This window comes from Streptopelia decaocto (assembly GCF_964273445.1).
Source record: "Streptopelia decaocto genome assembly, chromosome: 25".
NCBI classification, from domain to species: domain Eukaryota; kingdom Metazoa; phylum Chordata; class Aves; order Columbiformes; family Columbidae; genus Streptopelia; species Streptopelia decaocto.
Window position 1 is genome coordinate 713,581 of NC_138680.1, and position 18,553 is coordinate 732,133.

The window sequence follows — 18,553 nt, forward strand, 5'->3', positions numbered from 1 at the left end:
AGATGACACTGGGAGGTGGCACCGGGAGCTGGCACTGGAAGCTGGCACTGAGTACTGGGAGGTGACACCGGGCACTGGAAAATGGCACTGGGAGGTGGCACTGAGGACAGGGAGGTGACACTGAGTGCTGGAAGATGGCACTGGAAACTGGTGCTGAGTACTGGGAGGTGGCACTGGAAACTGTCACTGAGTACTGGGAGGTGGCATTGGGCACAGGGAGGCGACACTGAGTACTGGGAGCTGGCACTGAGTACTGGGAGGTGGCACTGAGTACTGGGAGGTGGCAATGAGCACTGGAAAATGGCACTGGGAGGTGGCACTGAGTACCGGGGGGCTGACACTGAGCACTGAGAACTGGCAGCGGGCACTGGGAGGCGACACTGAGTACTGGGAAATGGCACTGGGCACGGGGAGATGACACTGGGAGGTGGCACTGGGAGCTGGTGTTGAGTACTGGGAGCTGATGTCTGACACTGGGAGGTGGCACTGAGTACTGGGAGCTGATATCGGGCACTGGACATTGGGCTCTCGGAGCTGGCGCTGGGCACTGAGAGTTGCTGGCGGCACTGGGAGCTGCTGGCGGCACTGGGAGTTGCTGGTGGCACTGGGAGCTGCTGGCGGCACTGGGAGCTGCTCCCGAGCGCTGGGCACTGGAGCCGCCACTTGGCCCGCCCAGCAGCCCTGCCCGGCCTCGGCGAGCGGCCGCGTTCCCCGCGGTTTGACCCTCCCGCGCCGCCGTCGTCCCCCAGCGCGGTGCCTGCCGGGAGCTGTAGTCCCGTGTGCCGGGACCCGCGGCGCGGACTACAACTCCCAGCATGCAGCGCGGCCGCGCCTGCGCACTGCGCGCCGGGGAGCGGGGCCGGCGGACGGGCCGGGGGGCAGAGCGGCCCGGTAGGGCGGGGGGTGCCGGTCGGTGACCGGGAATGGGGCGGGAACAGCGGGGCCGGACCCCCCCGGTCCCCCTGTTCCGCCGCTGAGGCTCCGCCGCGTTCTCCCGCAGGCCATGAGCGGCGCCGCGGGCGCGGAGCGGCCTGAGCAGCAGCGGCGGGCCCGCCCGCCCGGCCCGGCGCTCCCGGTGCGTGTCCCGTGTCCCGGCCGCTCGGTGTCGAACACCCCGCACGGTGTCGCTTTATTTCTCCATTTCTGGCGCTATAAAAGGCTCTTTCGGGATAACGAACCCGCTCCTCCCGGTACCGGGGCCGGTGACGCCCCCGGAACGGGTCTGGGGGGGGGAGGGGCTGAGGGAGCAGCGCAGGGGTTCGGGGGCACCCCCGGTTTGGGGGCTGTCCCCGCGGGTTCTGTCCGTCTGTCCATGGGGTGACAGTTCTGTCTGTCTGTCCATGGGGTGACAGTTCTGTCCGTCTGTCCCTGTGGCTGACAGTCCTGTCTGTCTGTCCCTGGGATGACAGTCCTGTCTGTCTGTCCCTGGGGGTGACAGTTCTGTCTGTCTGTCCATGGGGTGACAGTTCTGTCCGTCTGTCCCTGTGGCTGACAGTCCTGTCTGTCTGTCCCTGGGATGACAGTCCTGTCTGTCTGTCCATGGGGTGACAGTTCTGTCTGTCTGTCCCTGGGATGACAGTCCTGTCTGTCTGTCCATGGGGTGACAGTTCTGTCCGTCTGTCCCTGTGGCTGACAGTTCTGTCTGTCTGTCCCTGGGATGGCAGTCCTGTCTGTCTGTCCATAGGGTGACAGTCCTGTCCATCTGTCCCTGTGGGTGACAGTCCTGTCTGTCTGTCCCTGGGATGACAGTTCTGTCCGTCTGTCCCTGGGGGTGACAGTCCTGTCTGTCTGTCCATGGGGTGACAGTTCTGTCTGTCTGTCCCTGTGGCTGACAGTCCTGTCTGTCTGTCCATGGGGTGACAGTTCTGTCTGTCTGCCCCTGGAGGTGACAGTTCTGTCCGTCTGTCCATGGGGTGACAGTCCTGTCCGTCTGTCCATAGGGTGACAGTTCTGTCTGTCTGTCCATGGGATGACAGTCCTGTCCATCTGTCCATGGGGTGACAGTTCTGTCCGTCTGTCCCTGTGGGCAGCAGGTCTGTCTGTGGGTGACAGTCCTGTCTGTCTGTCCCTGGGATGACAGTTCTGTCTGCCTGTCTGTGGGGTGACAGTTCTGTCCGTCTGTCCCTGGGATGACAGTCCTGTCCGTCTGTCTGTGGGGTGACCGTTCTGTCCGTCTGTCCCCGCTCAGGTCTCGGCCGTGGGGCAGAACCCGCTCCTGCAGGAGCTCATTGAGGGGGACCCAGCGGGTGAGCAATCCCTTTGGCCCCGGTCCTGCGGGGTTTTTTTGGGGGGGGGGGGACCCTGGGGGGCTCGAATTGATCTTGAGGGTCCCAGCACGGGGCCGATGGGCAAATCCGGCTCCAAATCGATGAAACCTTCACCTCGTTTTGTCCCAAATTCACCTCGCAGGGGACTCTGGGGGGGAATTTTTCCCCAAAAAAGGGTCAATTCTGCCCTGGGGGGCGGGAACAACCCACCCCCCCCGGCTCTGACCTCAGTTCTGTCCCAGTAGAGCCCAGTGAGGAGCTGCAGCGAGCGCAGGAGCAATGGGAGGCGCTGGAACAGACCCAGGCGGGTACGACTTGGGGGTCAGCGGGTTGGGGGGCATTTTTTTGGGGGGGTGGGAGACCCACAGTCACCTTGTTGCCGTATGACAGCGGGAGCGACCCCCCCGCACCGCACCGGCCGCTTTGGCGTTGGGCGGGAGCTCGTTTGGGCACCGAGAAGCTGCAACGGGGGGCACCTGTGACACTGGGGGGGGCACAGGTGACACCGGAGGGGGTTTAACACCATCCTCTCCCTCCCCGCAGGGCTGGGGGGGCCGTTGGCTGCTGCCCCCCCCCCGATCTCCTTCCAAGAAGCGCTGCAGTTCTTCCAGAGCGCCGACCTCTCCCAGTGCAGGGTATGGCCCCGGGGGGGCCCTTTTCGTAAGTAGGAGGGGGCAGCGCCGCCCAAAACACCCCCTGCGCTCCCCCCTTTCCCTCCCACCCCCCCACCCAGGACTGTCCCAAATCATATTTTGGGTGTTTTTTGGTGTGTTTGTCCCCGCAGCGGCAGGCGCGGGGGCCGGGGGGGGCGCGTGGCCTGGCCGCGCTGCTGCGCTGCCTCACGGGGCCCCCCCGGCTGCGGCGGCGGCTGCGGGAGGAGCGGGAGCTGGCGCTGGCCATGGCCAACTGTGAGTGACACCGGGGACAGGGGACACCGCCACGGGTCTGGGGGGGGACGGCATATGGCACCAGGGGGTGGGTTTTTATACCAAGGGAGGGGTTATTACATTCCAAGGGATGTTTTTTAGGCACCAAGGGTCAATTTTTGGGTGTCAAAGGGCTGGATTTTGGGTTCCAGGGGGTGTTTTTAGATATCACGGGGTGGTTTTCAGGCACCAAGGATCAATTTTTGGGTGTCAAAGGGCTGGATTTTGGGTTCCAAGGGGTGTTTTTAGATATCAAGGCATGTTTTTTAGGCACCAAGGATCAATTTTGGGGTGTCAAAGGGCTGGATTTTGGGTTCCAAGGGGTGTTTTTAGATAATCAAGGGGTGGTTTTTGGGCACCAAGGACCATTTTTTGGGTGCCAAAGAGCTGGATTTGTGTTTCCAAGGGGTGTTTTTAGATATATTTTGGGTTCCAAGGGGTGTTTTTAGATATCAGGGGGTGTTTTTTAGGCACCAAGGACCAACTTTGGGGTTCCAAAGGGCTGGATTTTGGGTTCCAAGGGGTATTTTTAGATATCAAGGGGTGTTTTTTAGGCACCAAGGATCAGTTTTTGGATTCCTAAGGGCTGGATTTTGGGTTCCAAGGGGTGTTTTTTAGGCACTGAGGACCAATTTTTGGGTTCCAAAGAGCTGGATTTTAGGTTCCAAGGGGTGTTTTTAGATATCAAGGGGTGTTTTTTAGGCACCAAGGATCAATTTTTGGGTGTCAAAGGGCTGGATTTGTGTTTCCAAGGGGTGTTTTTAGATATATTTTGGGTTCCAAGGGGTGTTTTTAGATATCAAGGGGTGTTTTTTAGGCATCAAGGACCAATTTTGGGGTGTCAAAGGTCTGGATTTTGGCTTCCAAGGGGTGTTTTTAGCTATCAAGGGCTGTTTTTCAGATGCAAAATGATAATTTTTAGGTGCCAAGGGCTGTTTTTCAGATGTTGAGGGATGTTTTTTAGATACCACGGGTGTTTTTTAGATGCCAAGAGATGTTTTTATGTGCCAAGGGTTGATTTTAGATGCCAAGGGCCACTTTTCTAGATGCCAAGCGATGTTTTTTAGGCACCAAGGACCATTTTTTGGGTGCCAAAGGGCTGTTTTTTAGGTTCCAAGAGGTGTTTTTTAGATGCCAAAGGGCATTTTTTAGGTGCCGAGTGGCATTTTTCAGACACCAATGATGTTTTTTCTGTGCCAAGGGGCGTTTTTTGGTGCCATGAAGCATCTTTAAGATACCAGGGCACCTTTTTAGGTGCCAAGGGGTGTTTTTCAGATGCCAAATGATGCTTTTTAGCTACCGAGAACCAGTTTTTTAGGTGCCAAAGGCTGTTTTTTAGGTACCAAGAGCTGCATTTTACCTGCCAAGGCAGCTTCTTAGGAGCCAAGTGCCATATTTTAGGTGTTGAGGGCTGTTTTTTGTGCTCCAAGCTCTGTCATTTAGATGCCAAGACGCATTTTCTAGGTGCCAAGTGCTGCTTTGCGGTGCTGAGGGGCCGTTTGTTAATTACCAAGGGCTGGTTTTTAGGTTCCGAGGGGTGTGTTTTAGGTTCCGAGGGGTCTTTTTTAGGTTCCAAGGGGTGTTTTTTAGGTTCCGAGGGGTGTTTTTTAGGCACCAAGAGCTGTTATTCACCCTCTGGGTGCTCTTTTCTCCCCTTCAGGTGCCCTGGATGACACCGAGTGGGTTCACATGCGCATCCTCCAGACCATTTACACGCAGCTGACGCGAACCCGGCTGAGCTGCCCCCGCTACGGCCCCCACTGGGAGGAACTGGGCTTCCAGGGTCAGAAAACACCCTAAAACCATCAAACCCACCCAGAACCCATCACCCCATGTCCTAAGAACCTCATCTATGGGTATTTAAACCCCTGCAGGGATGGTGACTCCAGCACTGCCCTGAGCAGCCTGTTCCAATGCCCCACAGCCCTTTGGGGGAAGAAATTACCCCATATTTCCAACCTCAACCTCCGCTGAGGCCGTTTCCTCGTCTGGCGCTCGTTCCATTAAGACCCCTCATTAGCGAGCGCTCTCTGTGCCTAATGAGCCATCTCCGGGGTTTATTAATGAGACGCTCGCTCTGTTGAGAAAAACAGCGCGATTAACGATTAACGCCGTCACGCGCCGTGTTTTCAGCCGCTTGGCCGGTGAGGTAAATAAACCGGGTTTAAATGAGGCCTAACCGCCCGCCCCTGCCCCCCAGGATGGGATCAACTCCTGCTCCTCCGTCCTAACACATAGAACTGGTTTTAAACATCAATTCCCGTGGGGGGGAGAGCTCAGAATTCCCAATTCTGGAGAAATGTGGGGAGCGCTCGGTGACGCGTCCGTTTGTCCCCACCGAGCCAATTCCTCCCCAGTTTTCCCCTCCACCCGCGATTCCTCCACCCTTGGGGACACGGGGGGTGACAGCGGCTGCTCCTTTTCCCCCAGGCGCGGATCCCGGCACCGACCTGCGCGGGACGGGGATGCTGGGCCTGATGCAGATGCTGTTTTTCGTCCTGGACACACAGACGCTGCCTCTGGCTCACGACATTTTCAAGCTATCGCAGCACGAAACTCAGGCACGTCCTCCCCGCGCGGGACCGACGCCGTTTTGGGGAAAAAGAAGCACAAAAACCTCCTCTTCAGAACTAAGGCTTGATTTTATTTTGCCCACAAGCTCCAAGGCTTGGATTTATTCCGGGAATTGGACTTTTTCTCACATCTTGGTGCAGATTAGAGATTCATTTGCAGGTTCTTGGCTTGGAGCTGAATTTACATGGGTTAAAAGTTCTGGAGAAGCGGGCGAAGCGTGATGTGAAAATGCAAGCGAGTGGAGCTTGTTTCCTTAAATTTAGCATTTTAATCTCAGCTATAGTTGGGTTTAAGCCTGGATTTAAGCTGGGCTTGCCCCATGACCATTTCTTGAGCAAGAAGAGTAGGTAGTAAGTATCTCATTTCTGTCCACAGGATCAATGGATCCATACTCTTCCTAACCCTTAAGCCCTAAACATGTCCTAATAATTTCAGTAGTAAAAGTGTCATATTCTTCACCAAGATTCCATCAAGAAGAAAAGTCCGAAGGCTTAGATTCTCTTGCAATTCAAATATCACAACAAGATTGCTTATTGTGGTAATAACACTTAACATTTACACCCTTCATTCATCAACTGCTTCACAAACATCAGCTAATAAGGCAGACTTATTTTCTTTGCCTTCTAGACTAGAAACCCAATCTAGGGAAGTGATTCATTAGTCAAATGCAGCACGTGCCAGATCAAGTAATGTTAGTTTCCTTAGCTTTTTTAACTACCTGAAACTATCCTATTACACTTCTCTGTATATATCCTGCATATATCCGGCCTGGATCAGTTGTATTACTATTCTGCCATCGCCGTCCCACACGTTTGGGCAGCAGAAAACGGAGGTTTTGATCCGTCCCGGTTGCTCTGACGCTCCTTTTCTTGCAGAACTTCCCATTTTGCCTTATGTCCATCAACATCACCCGCATGGTGTTGCAGGCGCTGCGGGAGGACCGGCTCTCCAGGTGAGATCCGCTCATTCCGGGTGAAATTCGGCCGGTTTTGGGGTCTCCAGACAGCGTCTGAGCTGTTTTCTGCCGTTTCCAGGGTGTGCAACCGGCGGCGGGAGGTGATCGCCGTGATCAACGAGCTCTACGCCGCCGCCTTCCTGCGGCTCTACCGCATCTGGAAGTGCCAGTGCAAAACCATCGCCGACTCCGCTCCCCTCCTCCGAGGTGACGTCTCCCCGTCCTCGACGCCTTTGTCCCCATCCCCAAGAGGGTGACGCCCCAACAACCCCCAGATGTTCCTCGTTTCACCGTCACACTGAGTTCTTAACGCCTGTGGGGTGGTTTTTACCCCAATTTTACGTCTCAAAGACGAGCACGTGGTGCTGGGAATGTCCTGTGTTGTGGTGGGTGATGAACGGGGACGTTTCTGACTCCCCGGGTGGGTTGTGTAGGGTTTCACAGAATCACAGAATCCCAGAGTGTCAGGGGTTGGAGGGACCTGGAAAGCTCATCCAGTGCAATCCCCCCATGGAGCAGGAACACCCAGCTGAGGTTACACAGGAAGGTGTCCAGGCGGGTTGGAATGTCTGCACAGAAGGAGACTCCACAACCCCCTGGGCAGCCTGGGCCAGGCTCTGCCACCCTCACCCCAAACAAGTTTCTTCTCACATTTAAGCGGAACCTCCTGTGTTCCAGTTTGCACCCATTGCCCCTTGTCCTGTCACTGGTTGTCACCCAGAAGAGCCTGGCTCCATCCTCCTGACACTCCCCCTTTAGATATCTGTGAACATGAATGAGTCCCCCCTCAGTGTCCTCTTGTCCAGCTCCAGAGCCTCAGCTCCCTCAGCCTTTCCTCACCCGGGAGATGCTCCACTCCCTTCAGCATCTTTGTTGCCCTGCGCTGGACTCTCTGCAGCAGTTCCCTGTCCTGCTGGAACTGAGGGGCCACAACTGGACACAAGATTCCAGGTGTGGTCTCCCCAGGGCAGAGCAGAGGGGCAGGAGAACCTCTCTGACCTACTGACCACCCCCTTCTAACCCACCCCAGGTCCCATTGGCTTCCTGGCCACAAGGGCCCAGTGCTGGCTCATGGTCACCCTGCTGTCCCCAGGACCCCCAGGTCCCTTTCCCCTACGCTGCTCTCTAATAGGTCATTCCCCAACTTACACTGAACCTGTGGCTGTTCCTGCCCAGATTCAAGACTCTACACTTGCCCTTGTTCTATTTCATTAAATGTTTCCCTGCCCAGCTCTCCAGCCTGTCCAGGTCTCTGATGGCAGCACAGCTTCCAGTGTCACCACTCCTCCAGTTTGGTGTCACCAGCAAACTTGCTGACAGTCACTCTATTCCCTCGTCCAAATCATTGATGGATATATTGAACAATACTGGCCCCAGTTGTGACCCCTGAGGCACTGCACTAGGGTTTGTAGCGGAGCTGTAGGTGGTGTGTTTATTGTTAATTAACCAGCAGGGTTATCACATCCTGATGTCGCCACGGCCACTGCGCTCGCGGCTCCTCTCCCGCTGTCACCGTCACCATCAGGCCCTATTGATGCTTGGCTGCAGTTTCCCCGCCCCGGGGTGTTTTTTGGGGCGCTGGGGTGGCGCCGAGCTCAGCCGGTGGGTTTTACACAGAGATTTCCACGATGGCGCTTTGCCGCGACCCAGAAATCAAACCCAGATCCAAACCTCGCGCCGCGAGCGCATTTTACCCTCGACGCCGCCCGGGTCTCACCGTCCCTCCTCATCGCTGCTCTTTCCTCCCCAGAGCTGGAATTATCCACCAAAAGGAAACCGAAGCAGCTGCTGAGGGCCCTGCAGACCTACGTGAGCCTTCGGCCTCGCTCCTCACCCTCCGAGGCCGAGGAAATCAACTTCATGGGCATCTGCGATCCGCACATCGAGCTGGAAGGAGACGCCCGGCTGGTTTGAGACGCATCGGGGGACGCTCCGAAGCCACCGTCACCCCCCTGGCGACGTGGGGAGCGCCGAGGCGGACGGTGCAGAGCGGGGACGGCTTTGGGAGCGGGGGGCACCACCACAAGTCCATTTGTTTGGCTCAAAACCCCCCCAAAATGGTGGCGCGGTCCTTCCCCGCGAGTCCGCGGGAGCCGAGGCGGAAAACGGGGTTTGAGGCTGGAGCGTCCATCTGTCCGGATTCCACGCGTCTGTCTGTCCTCAGCCCGAATCCAGAGCCCAGTGGTGGCTCCTGAATGGAATCGCGACTCCGGCAGCGCGTGGGGGGGGTAACACCTTTAATTTGTCCCCATGGCTGGGCAGGGGGGCTGCTCGTCCCCCCCCGGGTGTCACTGTGAGCGTCACCACCTCCAGGTTGTTAAAAAGAGGGGGGAAAAGTGGCTTTTCTTGCCACAACGGTGACTTTTGGGCTTGGATTTGCTGCTGATCCCCGCAGGGACGTGGGGGGTGGGTTCTGCCCCTCCCTGCCTCAGTTTCCCCCTTTGTGAAACCAGTTCCAGCGCCGGGTGCCACGCGGGGACGAGCGGCAGCGGTGACAGCGGCTCCGGCCCCGACGTGACAACCAGCGGGTGCTTAGAAACGCTCCAAAAGCACCTTCAGGCCTCAAAAAGAGAGGAAAATAAGGCAAAAAAGCCATGATTTGGTGCGTTTGAACACGAGGAGCTGGGGGACAACAGAACGATGTGTCACCGAGCGGCTGCCGGAGGCTGTGACCCCCCCCGAAATGGTGACACCACCCCCGGCTGAAAACACTGAATAAATGGGTAAAAAGGGTCCTGGTGATGTGGGTTTTTTCTCTTTGAATCCTGAATTATCGTGTAAATGCTGGAGGGGGGGTGGGGAATAAAGCCCCCTTGGGGTGTTGAGAGCAAGGCCTGGGGTCCCCAGGGAGGGTGAGGATGGGGGTGCTGGGGGGGACCCACAAACTGGAGGGGGGGCTACAGGTACCGGAGAAGGGACATGGATGCCAGGAGGGATGTGGGTACCAGGGGAGGGATGCGGGTGCCGGGGGGTGATGTTGGTACCCGGGGTTACACGGGTACCGGGGAAGGGACACCCGGGGGTGGCAATGTGGGTACGAGGCGGGTATGTGGGTATCAAGGGGGAATTTGGGTACCGGCGGGATGCGGGTACTGGGGAAGGGACACGGATGCCCAGGAGGGACACGGGTACCAGGGGGGATGCGGGTACCGGTGGGACCAGAGTGGATCCCGGAGCGGATCCCGGCGCTGCCAGCGGCCTCGTTGGTGTCCCCCCCCGGTCCCGCCCCGGAGCGGCGGTTCAGCCCCTCCCGCGCCGCTTAAAACCCGGCGGAGGCGGCGCCGGCGGCGCAGAGACCGAGAGAGCGACGGGACCGGCGGGACCGGGACCGGGACCGGGACGGGAACGGGACGGGCGGGGACGGGCAGCGGCAGGTACGGGCGGGCGGAATAAGGGGGGCGGGCAGGGGAGGGGGCAGGCAGGGGTGCAGGCAGGGGTGCGGGCAGAGGTACGGGCAGAGGTACAGGCAGAGATACAGGCAGAAGTGCGGGCAGAGGTACAGGCAGAGGTACAGGCAGAGGTACAGGCAGAGGTACAGGCAGAGGTGCGGGCACCAGTGGGGACTGGCAGGCAGGGAACGGGCAGGACAAAGGTGCGGGCAGGACAGGGGCACAGGTGGGGACGCGCAGGCAGGGACACAGGCAGGGGTCACACAGACAGGGACACACAGGCAGGGACACACAGGCAGGGTCACACAGACAGGGACAAACAGACAGGGACACACAGACAGGGGCACACAGACAGGGACACACAGACAGGGACACACAGACAGGGACACGCAGGCAGGGGCACAGGCAGGGCAGCCACCCCCACAGGCAACATGACAAGTGCCCCCGGCGTCCCCCAGCGCCCCCCAACCTCGTCCCCCCCGGGCCAGCCCTGAGCCCCGTGGGGACAGCGGCACCATGGGGGGCACGGCGAGCGGGTACTCGGCCCCGGCCACGGCCGCCATCGCCGCCACCATCACCGTCCTGGCGCTGTTCACCGTCGCGGGCAACGCGCTGGTGATCCTGGCCGTGCTGAGCAGCCGCGCGCTGCGGGCGCCGCAGAACCTGTTCCTGGTGTCGCTGGCGGCCGCCGACATCCTGGTGGCCACGCTCATCATCCCCTTCTCGCTGGCCAACGAGCTCCTGGGCTACTGGTACTTCGAGCAGACGTGGTGCGAGATCTACCTGGCGCTGGACGTGCTGTTCTGCACCTCGTCCATCGTGCACCTCTGCGCCATCAGCCTGGACCGGTACTGGGCCGTGAGCCGCGCCGTGCCGTACGGCGCCCAGCGCACGCCGCGCCGCGTCAAGTGCGGCATCGTGGCCGTCTGGACCATCGCCGCGCTCATCTCCCTCCCGCCGCTGGTCTACAAGGGGGGCGAGAAGGCGGCGGCGCCGGGGGGGCGGCCGCAGTGCAAGCTGAACGAGGAGGCCTGGTACGTGCTCTCCTCCAGCGTCGGCTCCTTCTTCGCCCCGTGTCTCATCATGATCCTCGTCTACCTGCGCATCTACCTGATCGCCAAGCGCCGCTCGCGCTGCCGAACCCCCAAACCGCCGCGCTCGGCGACGCCGAACGTCCCCCCCGCGCCCGGCGCCGAGCCCCCGGCCGCCCGCCCGCCGGCGGACAGGACGTCGCTGCTGAGCCCCGAGGAGCCCCCGGTGACCCCCGCGGCCCCGCAGCCCCGGGGCCGCCCCAGGGACACTTTGGCCACCGGGACGGGGCGGGTGGTGCTGGCGCGGCGGGCGCCGGCGATGAGCGCGTGGCGGAGGAAAACGCAGCTGAACCGCGAGAAGCGCTTCACCTTCGTCCTGGCCGTGGTCATCGGCGTCTTCGTCCTCTGCTGGTTCCCCTTCTTCTTCCTCTACAGCCTGGGCGCGCTCTGTCCCCAGCGCTGCAAGGTCCCCGACGGCGTCTTCCAGTTCTTCTTCTGGATCGGCTACTGCAACAGCTCCCTCAACCCCGTCATCTACACCGCGTTCAACCAGGACTTCCGCCGGGCGTTCCGCCGCCTGCTCTGCCGCCGCCGCGCCCCGACGCCCTGGTGAGGGGCTCCAGCGCCCCCGTCCTCCTCCTCCTCCTCCTCCGCATCCCGTGGGTTCGGGGGTTTTGAAGTCCCCCCCGCAAAAGGGACACCAGGTTGTTTTCCCCACCCCACCTGCTCATCCACGGGGACACCCAGCGCCGCGTGGTCCCACGGTGTGGGGACACCCCGGTGACCCCCAGCCTTTTAACAATAAAAGATATTTTGTAATAGGAAAAGAAACGGCGCTTTTTGTCAAGGAGGGGGGTACGGGGGGGTGTTTGTGTCCCCGGGACCGTTGGGGACAGGAGCCGCGGCCTGGATGGGTGGCCGGGGACCGTGCGGGAACACGGTGTCTGGGAGGGGATGGTTATTTATGGCAGCGCCGGGAAAGGAATAAATAATGGTAATTAGGGAAAAAAGCCCCAAATGACCCCAAAGAATAAATCTCAGCAGCTGTCAGCCCTGGGGACATTGAACCTGCCAGGGGACGGGGACAGAGCCTGGGGGTGGGAGCACCATGGCGGGGGATTTGTGGGTTGTGGCCCATATTGGGGTGTTGTGCCCCACACCAGGGTGACCCACAGCAGGTATGGTGACCCACACCGGCGTGTCGTGACTCGTGGCAGCGCGGTGGGGCCCGCACCGGCGTGTCGTGACTCGCGCTGCTGCACCGTGACTCATGATGGCGCATGGTGACCCACACCGGGGGGCTGTGACCCACACCAGGGGGCTGTGACCCACACCGGGGGGCTGTGACCCACACCAGGGGGCTGTGACCCACACCGGGGGGTTGTGACCCACACCAGGGGGCTGTGACCCACACCGGGGGGTTGTGACCCACACCGGGGGGTTGTGACCCACACCAGGGGGCTGTGACCCACACCGGGGGGCTGTGACCCACACCGGGGGGTTGTGACCCACACCAGGGGGCTGTGACCCACACCGGGGGGCTGTGACCCACACCGGGGGGTTGTGACCCACACCAGGGGTTTGTGACCCACACCGGGGGGCTGTGACCCACACCAGGGGGCTGTGACCCACACCAGGGGGTTGTGACCCACACTGGAGTGTTGTGACCCACACCAGGGGGTTGTGACCCACACTGGAGTGTTGTGACCCACACTGGTGCACCGTGACTCATGGTGGCGCATGGTGACCCTCGCCAGCAGCCAGTAACCCACACCAGTACGTGGTGACCCACACCGATGTACAATAACCCACACCAATGTACAATAACCCACACCAATGTACAATAACCCACACCAGTGTGCAATAACCCACACTGATGTACAATAACCCACACCGATGTACAATAACCCACACCAGTGTGCAATAACCCACACCGATGTACAATAACCCACACCAGTGTGCAATAACCCACACCGATGTACAATGACCCCCACCAGTGTGCAATAACCCACACCGATGTACAATAACCCACACCAGTGTGCAATAACCCACACCGATGTACAATAACCCACACCAGTGTGCAATAACCCACACCGATGTACAATAACCCACACCAGTGTGCAATAACCCACACCGATGTACAATAACCCACACCAGTGTGCAATAACCCACACCGATGTACAATAACCCACACCAGTGTGCAATAACCCACACTGATGTACAATAACCCACACCAGTGTGCAATAACCCACACCGATGTACAATAACCCACACCAGTGTGCAATAACCCACACCGATGTACAATAACCCACACCAGTGTGCAATAACCCACACCGATGTACAATAACCCACACCAGTGTGCAATAACCCACACCGATGTACAATAACCCACACCAGTGTGCAATAACCCACACCGATGTACAATAACCCACACCAGTGTGCAATAACCCACACCGATGTACAATGACGCCCACCAGCATACAGTGACCCACACCAGCAAACAATGACCCCCACCAGCATACAGTGACCCACACCAGTAAACAATGACCCCCACCAGTACCAAGTGACCCACCCTGCAGTACCACCCCACAGTGTCCCCATGGCCAGGCGACATGCCCAGGGACATCACACCCGCAGTGGCAGAGTCAGCCCCACCTCCCACCCCCCCTGTGAGGCTTCACCCCCCGCTACCCCAAACCCCCCGAATTTTGGGACACTGGTTCCCAGCCCAGCTGCTCTGTCCGCCCCCCCGTGTCTGTCTGTCCGTCCCGCGGCCGCTGGCCCGTCCCGGCGCGCTGGGAGGACACCGGGGTGGGAGAGGTCGTGTGAACGCGGCTGCGGCCGTGGGGCTGCGCACGCCGAGCCCCTGGCCCCCCGCCAGCAAGGCCCCAGGGGGCCGGACCCACTCTGGCCTCTGCCCCACACCCCCCTGCAGCTGCCGCTGCCCCACAGCTGCTGTGTGACCCACTGCAGGGGGGTGACGTGGGGCTGGGGGTTTTGGAATGGTCTTGTGGGGTTGGGCATGGGGCTGGGGGTCTCAGAATGGTTCTGTGGGGATGGACATGGTTCTATGGGCCTGGGTACAGTGTTATGGGACTGGGCTTTGTTCTGTGGGGCTGGACATGGTTCTATGGGGCTGGACATGGGGATGAGGGTCTGAGCATGGTCCTGTGGGGCTGGATGCAGTTCTATGGGACTGAGCATGGGCCTGTGGGGCTGAGTATGGTCCTATGGGGCTAGATACAGTTCTATGGGTCTGAGCATGGGCCTGTGGGGCTGAGTATGGCTCTGTGGGGCTGGGCATGGTCCTATGGGCCTGAGTACAGTTTTATGGGGCTGGGCATTGTTCTATGGGGCTCAGCATTATCCTGTGGGGCCAAGCATGAGCCTGTGGGGCTGAGTATGGTTCTGTGGGGCTGGGCATGGTCCTGTGGGTCTGGACACGGTTCTATGGGTCTGGATACAGTTCTATGGGTCTGGTCATGGTCCTATGGGGCTGAACATGGTCCTATGGGGCTGCATATGATTCTATGGGGTTGGGCATGTTCTTGTGGGGCTGGATACTGTTCTGTGGGGCTGAGCATGGTCCTGTGGGGCCGAGCATAGTTCTGTGGGTCTGAATATGATTCTATGGGGCTGGGCACAGTCCTGGGGGGCTGAACATGGTCTTACAGGGCTGGACATGGTTCTGTGGGGCTGGGCATGGTTCTATGGGGCTGGATACAGTTTTGTGGGTCTGGGCACGGCCCCACAGGACCAACCCGTCCCCAGTGGGACCTGACACCCCCCAACACCCCCTCTCCCCCAATAATTCCCCCCTAATTCCCCCAAACCCGTTGCCATGGTGATTCCTTCATTCCCCTCCCCATATATTCAGCTCCGCTGCGCAAAAATTGCCGCAGAAATTTGTGCAGGGTGAGATTTTTTTTGCCAGAAAATATGTCAAAATAGGTTAAAACGAGTCAAAAACGTGACAGGGGGGGGTCACTTCCCCTCAGTGACCCCCCGGTGACACCGCGGTGCCGTCGACCCGCCGGGCCGGGCGTTATCACCGCCGCATTAATTGCCATCCCCTCGTTAGTGCTGGAGAAGCAGCAGCACAGGGAGACTAATTAAGCCAAAATATTAATTACCGACATCCCCCCCCCGGGGTGCTGCTCCGGTTTGGAGCCAAAGGCCCAAACTGGGCCCAGTATGAAGATGTCACCACAAACTGTGCGGGAAAGCGCACTTGTGGGTTCCCGCCTGGGCCTTCGGGCCTTCTCATTAACACCCGTTAATTATGAGATTAAACACCATAACAACACCACAGATGCGCCAAACCCCCTCAGCGCTGTCACCCGGGATGGGCCCTCCCGCGAGGATTTGTTATATTTTTAGAGTTTTGACAAAATTTGGCCACTTTAGCCGGGGGATGAAGGCCAAACGCGAAGGCGGGAGATTATTTCTTCCCCCGGCGGGGGGGTTAAAAGCATAAAAATGCGTGTTCCCCACTCAAATATGTAAAAACAAGGAGCTGGGAATGGCAGAGAAAGCGTTTTGTTTGTTTTTGGGGTTTAATGGCAGCGCGATAAGCGGCGGGAAGGGAGATACGGTAACCATGGCCACCGGGGGGGCGGCGGGTGGTGCTTTAAATATGGGAAAATAGACCTAAAAATGGGGCGTTCATGAAATCGGCCCCTTTGGGGGATGATTTGAGGGGTGACGGTGTTTTCGGGGCTCCCCGGAAAGCAAGAGAAAGGTGGGGAAAAGACCCTGAAATGGAGATAAAGTGGGGAAAAACACGTGAGAAAAAGCGCAAATGGGGATGGTTTTGGAATATATTTGGGCAAAATGCCACCGACCCCCATTTCTCGCCCCCCAAAACCCCCAAATCCCTCAGGTATCGCAACAACACCCCCCCCCGCCTCCGCTTTCCCGCCAAGTAAACACAGTTCTTCTTTTGTTTTCTTTATGGTTTTATTTTCTTTATTTTGTTTTTCTTTTTCTTTATTTCTTTTTCTTTCTTTTTTTTGTCTTGTATTTTCTTTCTTTCCCTTTTTTATTTTATGTTTTCCCCCTTTTCCCTTGTCTTTTTTCCCCCTTTTTCCTTGTCTGTTTCTCCCCTTTTTCCTTGTCTGTTTTCCCCCTTTTTCCTTGTCTTTTATCCTTTATTCTTGTCTGTTTTCCCCCTTTTTCCTTGTCTGTTTTCCCCCTTTTTTTCTCATATTTTTCCCCCTTTTTTCTTGCATTTTTTTTCTTATTTCTTTCCTTTCCCTTTTTCTTCTTTTTACTATTTTTTTCTTGTCTCTTTTAATTATTTTCCCTTATTATTTCCCAGCCAGAGGACGATTAAGGGATAAACGCTCTCAACTGCACTTAAACCCACATTTGCTGTGCCAGCCCCCAGGGAGGTGAAAAATGTCACCTTTTTTGGGGTGTTTTCAGGCAGATTCAGCTCTTTGGGGCTCCCCTCTGGCTCATTGCTGCTTTCTGGAGGTTTTTGGGGTGACAATGTCACCCTGTGGGTGACAAGGATGGGGAGCCGGGGAAGGGGTGATGGCCTTGGGGGTGGTGGGGACTTGGGGTGGGTTTGATGTCCCCAAGGGTGATGGGGACATGGGATGGGGGGGTGATGTTCATGGGGGTGACAGGGACATGGGATGGGGCTGGGGTGTCCCCAGGGGTGACGGGGACCTGGGGCTGGTGTCCATGGGGGTGACAGGGCTGGGGACAAGGGATGGTGGGATGGTGTTGATGGGGGTGACAGGGACATGGGAAGGGCCTCAGGATGATGTCCCCAAGGGTGACAGGGACCTGAGAAGGGGCTGGGACCCTGGGACGGGCTTGGGGCTGATGTCCCCAAGGGTGATGGGGACCAGGGATGGGGGACTGATGTCCCTGGAGGTGACAGGGACCATGAGATGGGGCTGATGTCCCCAGGGGTGATGGGCACCCAGACTGGGGACCGGGGATGGGGGTTTGGTGGCCCTGAGGGTGACAGGGACCTCGGAGGGGACCCCATGATGGGCCTGGGGCTGGTGTCCCCAAAGGTGCTGGGGACCTGGGAAGGGGGTTGGTGGCCCTGGGGTTGTCAGGGACATGGGAAGGGGCTGAGACCCTGGGGTGGGGCTGATGACCCTGGGGGTGACAGGGCTGGGGACAAGGGATAGGGGGGTGGCGTTCATAGTGGTGACAGGGACATGAGAGGTGACCCCATGATGGGGCTGATGGTGCTTGGGGTGACAGGGACCATGAGATGGGGCTGATGTCCCCAGGGGTGATGGGGACCAGGGATGGGGGACTGATGTCCCTGGAGGTGACAGGGACCATGAGATGGGGCTGATGTCCCCAGGGGTGATGGGCACCCAGACTGGGGACCGGGGATGGGGGTTTGGTGGCCCTGAGGGTGACAGGGACCTGGAGGGGACCCCATGACACGGCTGTGATGTCCCCAAAGGTGTGGGCCGAAGTCCCTGGGGTGGCAGGGCAGCGGAACCAGGGCGCTGGTGCCCCGGGGAGCGGGGGGGACCCCGGGGGGGACACCGGGGGACACGGGCGGTCCGGCCGGGCCCGGCCCCCGGGCGGGCGGATCCGGGGCGGAGCGGAGGGACCGGCCGGGCCGGTGAGAGCGGGACGGGGGGCCCTATAGACTCTATAGGGTGCGTGTGACCCCCCCTAGAGACCCTATAAGGTGTGTGTGACCCCCGTATAGGGTGTGGGGCCTGTACGGGCTGTGTGACCCCCCCTAGAGACTCTATAGGGTGTGTGGGGCCTGTATGGGATGTGTGACCCCCACATAGACTCTATAGGGTGTGTGGGGCCTGTATGGGATCTATAGGGTGTGTGGGGCCTGTATGGGATGTGTGATCCCCACATAGAATCTATAGGGTGTGCGGGGCCTGTATGGGCTTTGCGATCCCCCTAGAGACTCTATAGGGTGTGTGGGTCCTGTATGGGATGTGTGACCCCCCATAGAATCTATAGGGTGTATGGGGCCTGTATGGGATGTGTGACCCCCACATAGAATCTATAGGGTGTATGGGGCCTGTATGGGATCTATAGTGTGTGTGGGGCCTGTATGGGATGTGTGACCCCACATAGAATCTATAGGGTGTGCGGGCCTGTATGGCCTGTGTGACCCCCCTATAGATTCTATAGGGTGTGTGGGGCCTGTATGGGCTGTGTGACCTCCCCTCCCGAATCTATAGGATGTGTGGGGTGTGTGATCCCCCCATAGGCTCTATAGGGTATGTGGGACCTGTGGGGGCTGTGTGACCCCCCCATAGGATCTATAGGGAGTGTGGGGCCTGTATGGGCTGTGTGACCCCTTATAGACCCTATAGGGTGTATGGGGCCTGTATGGGCTGTGTGACCTACCCCTCCCCGCCCAGAATCTATAGGGTGTATGGGGTGTGTTATCCCCTATAGA

The 18,553-nt window shown here is 58.8% G+C and overlaps 2 protein-coding genes across 2 annotated transcripts; both read left to right on the plus strand.

Moving 5' to 3' along the window:
• The first annotated feature begins 840 nt into the window (after window positions 1-840).
• On the plus strand, window positions 841-9,452 carry ELMOD3 (ELMO domain containing 3). The gene is made up of 11 exons (XM_082072746.1): window positions 841-891; window positions 1,001-1,075; window positions 2,189-2,246; window positions 2,513-2,575; window positions 2,811-2,902; window positions 3,052-3,175; window positions 4,854-4,976; window positions 5,624-5,754; window positions 6,643-6,719; window positions 6,802-6,929; window positions 8,473-9,452. Exons 2-11 carry the CDS (start codon window positions 1,004-1,006, stop codon window positions 8,634-8,636), a joined length of 1,032 nt encoding a protein of 343 aa, XP_081928872.1. The 5' UTR covers window positions 841-891; window positions 1,001-1,003; the 3' UTR covers window positions 8,637-9,452.
• A 691-nt stretch (window positions 9,453-10,143) lies between these two features.
• Window positions 10,144-11,963, plus strand: ADRA2B (adrenoceptor alpha 2B). The gene has a single exon (XM_082072578.1). It carries the CDS (start codon window positions 10,628-10,630, stop codon window positions 11,753-11,755), a length of 1,128 nt encoding a protein of 375 aa, XP_081928704.1. The 5' UTR covers window positions 10,144-10,627; the 3' UTR covers window positions 11,756-11,963.
• Window positions 11,964-18,553: the final 6,590 nt, after the last annotated feature.

Excerpts from the sequence above, each read along its gene's own strand:
- ELMOD3 (XM_082072746.1), top strand. The coding sequence starts at position 1,004 with ATGAGCGGCGCCGCGGGCGCGGAGCGGCCTGAGCAGCAGCGGCGGGCC. Across the intron at positions 1,076-2,188 it reads CGCCCGGCCCGGCGCTCCCG|GTCTCGGCCGTGGGGCAGAA; the intron begins GTGCGTGTCCCG and ends GTCCCCGCTCAG. Across the intron at positions 2,576-2,810 it reads GCTGGAACAGACCCAGGCGG|GGCTGGGGGGGCCGTTGGCT; the intron begins GTACGACTTGGG and ends CCCTCCCCGCAG.
- ADRA2B (XM_082072578.1), top strand. The coding sequence starts at position 10,628 with ATGGGGGGCACGGCGAGCGGGTACTCGGCCCCGGCCACGGCCGCCATC.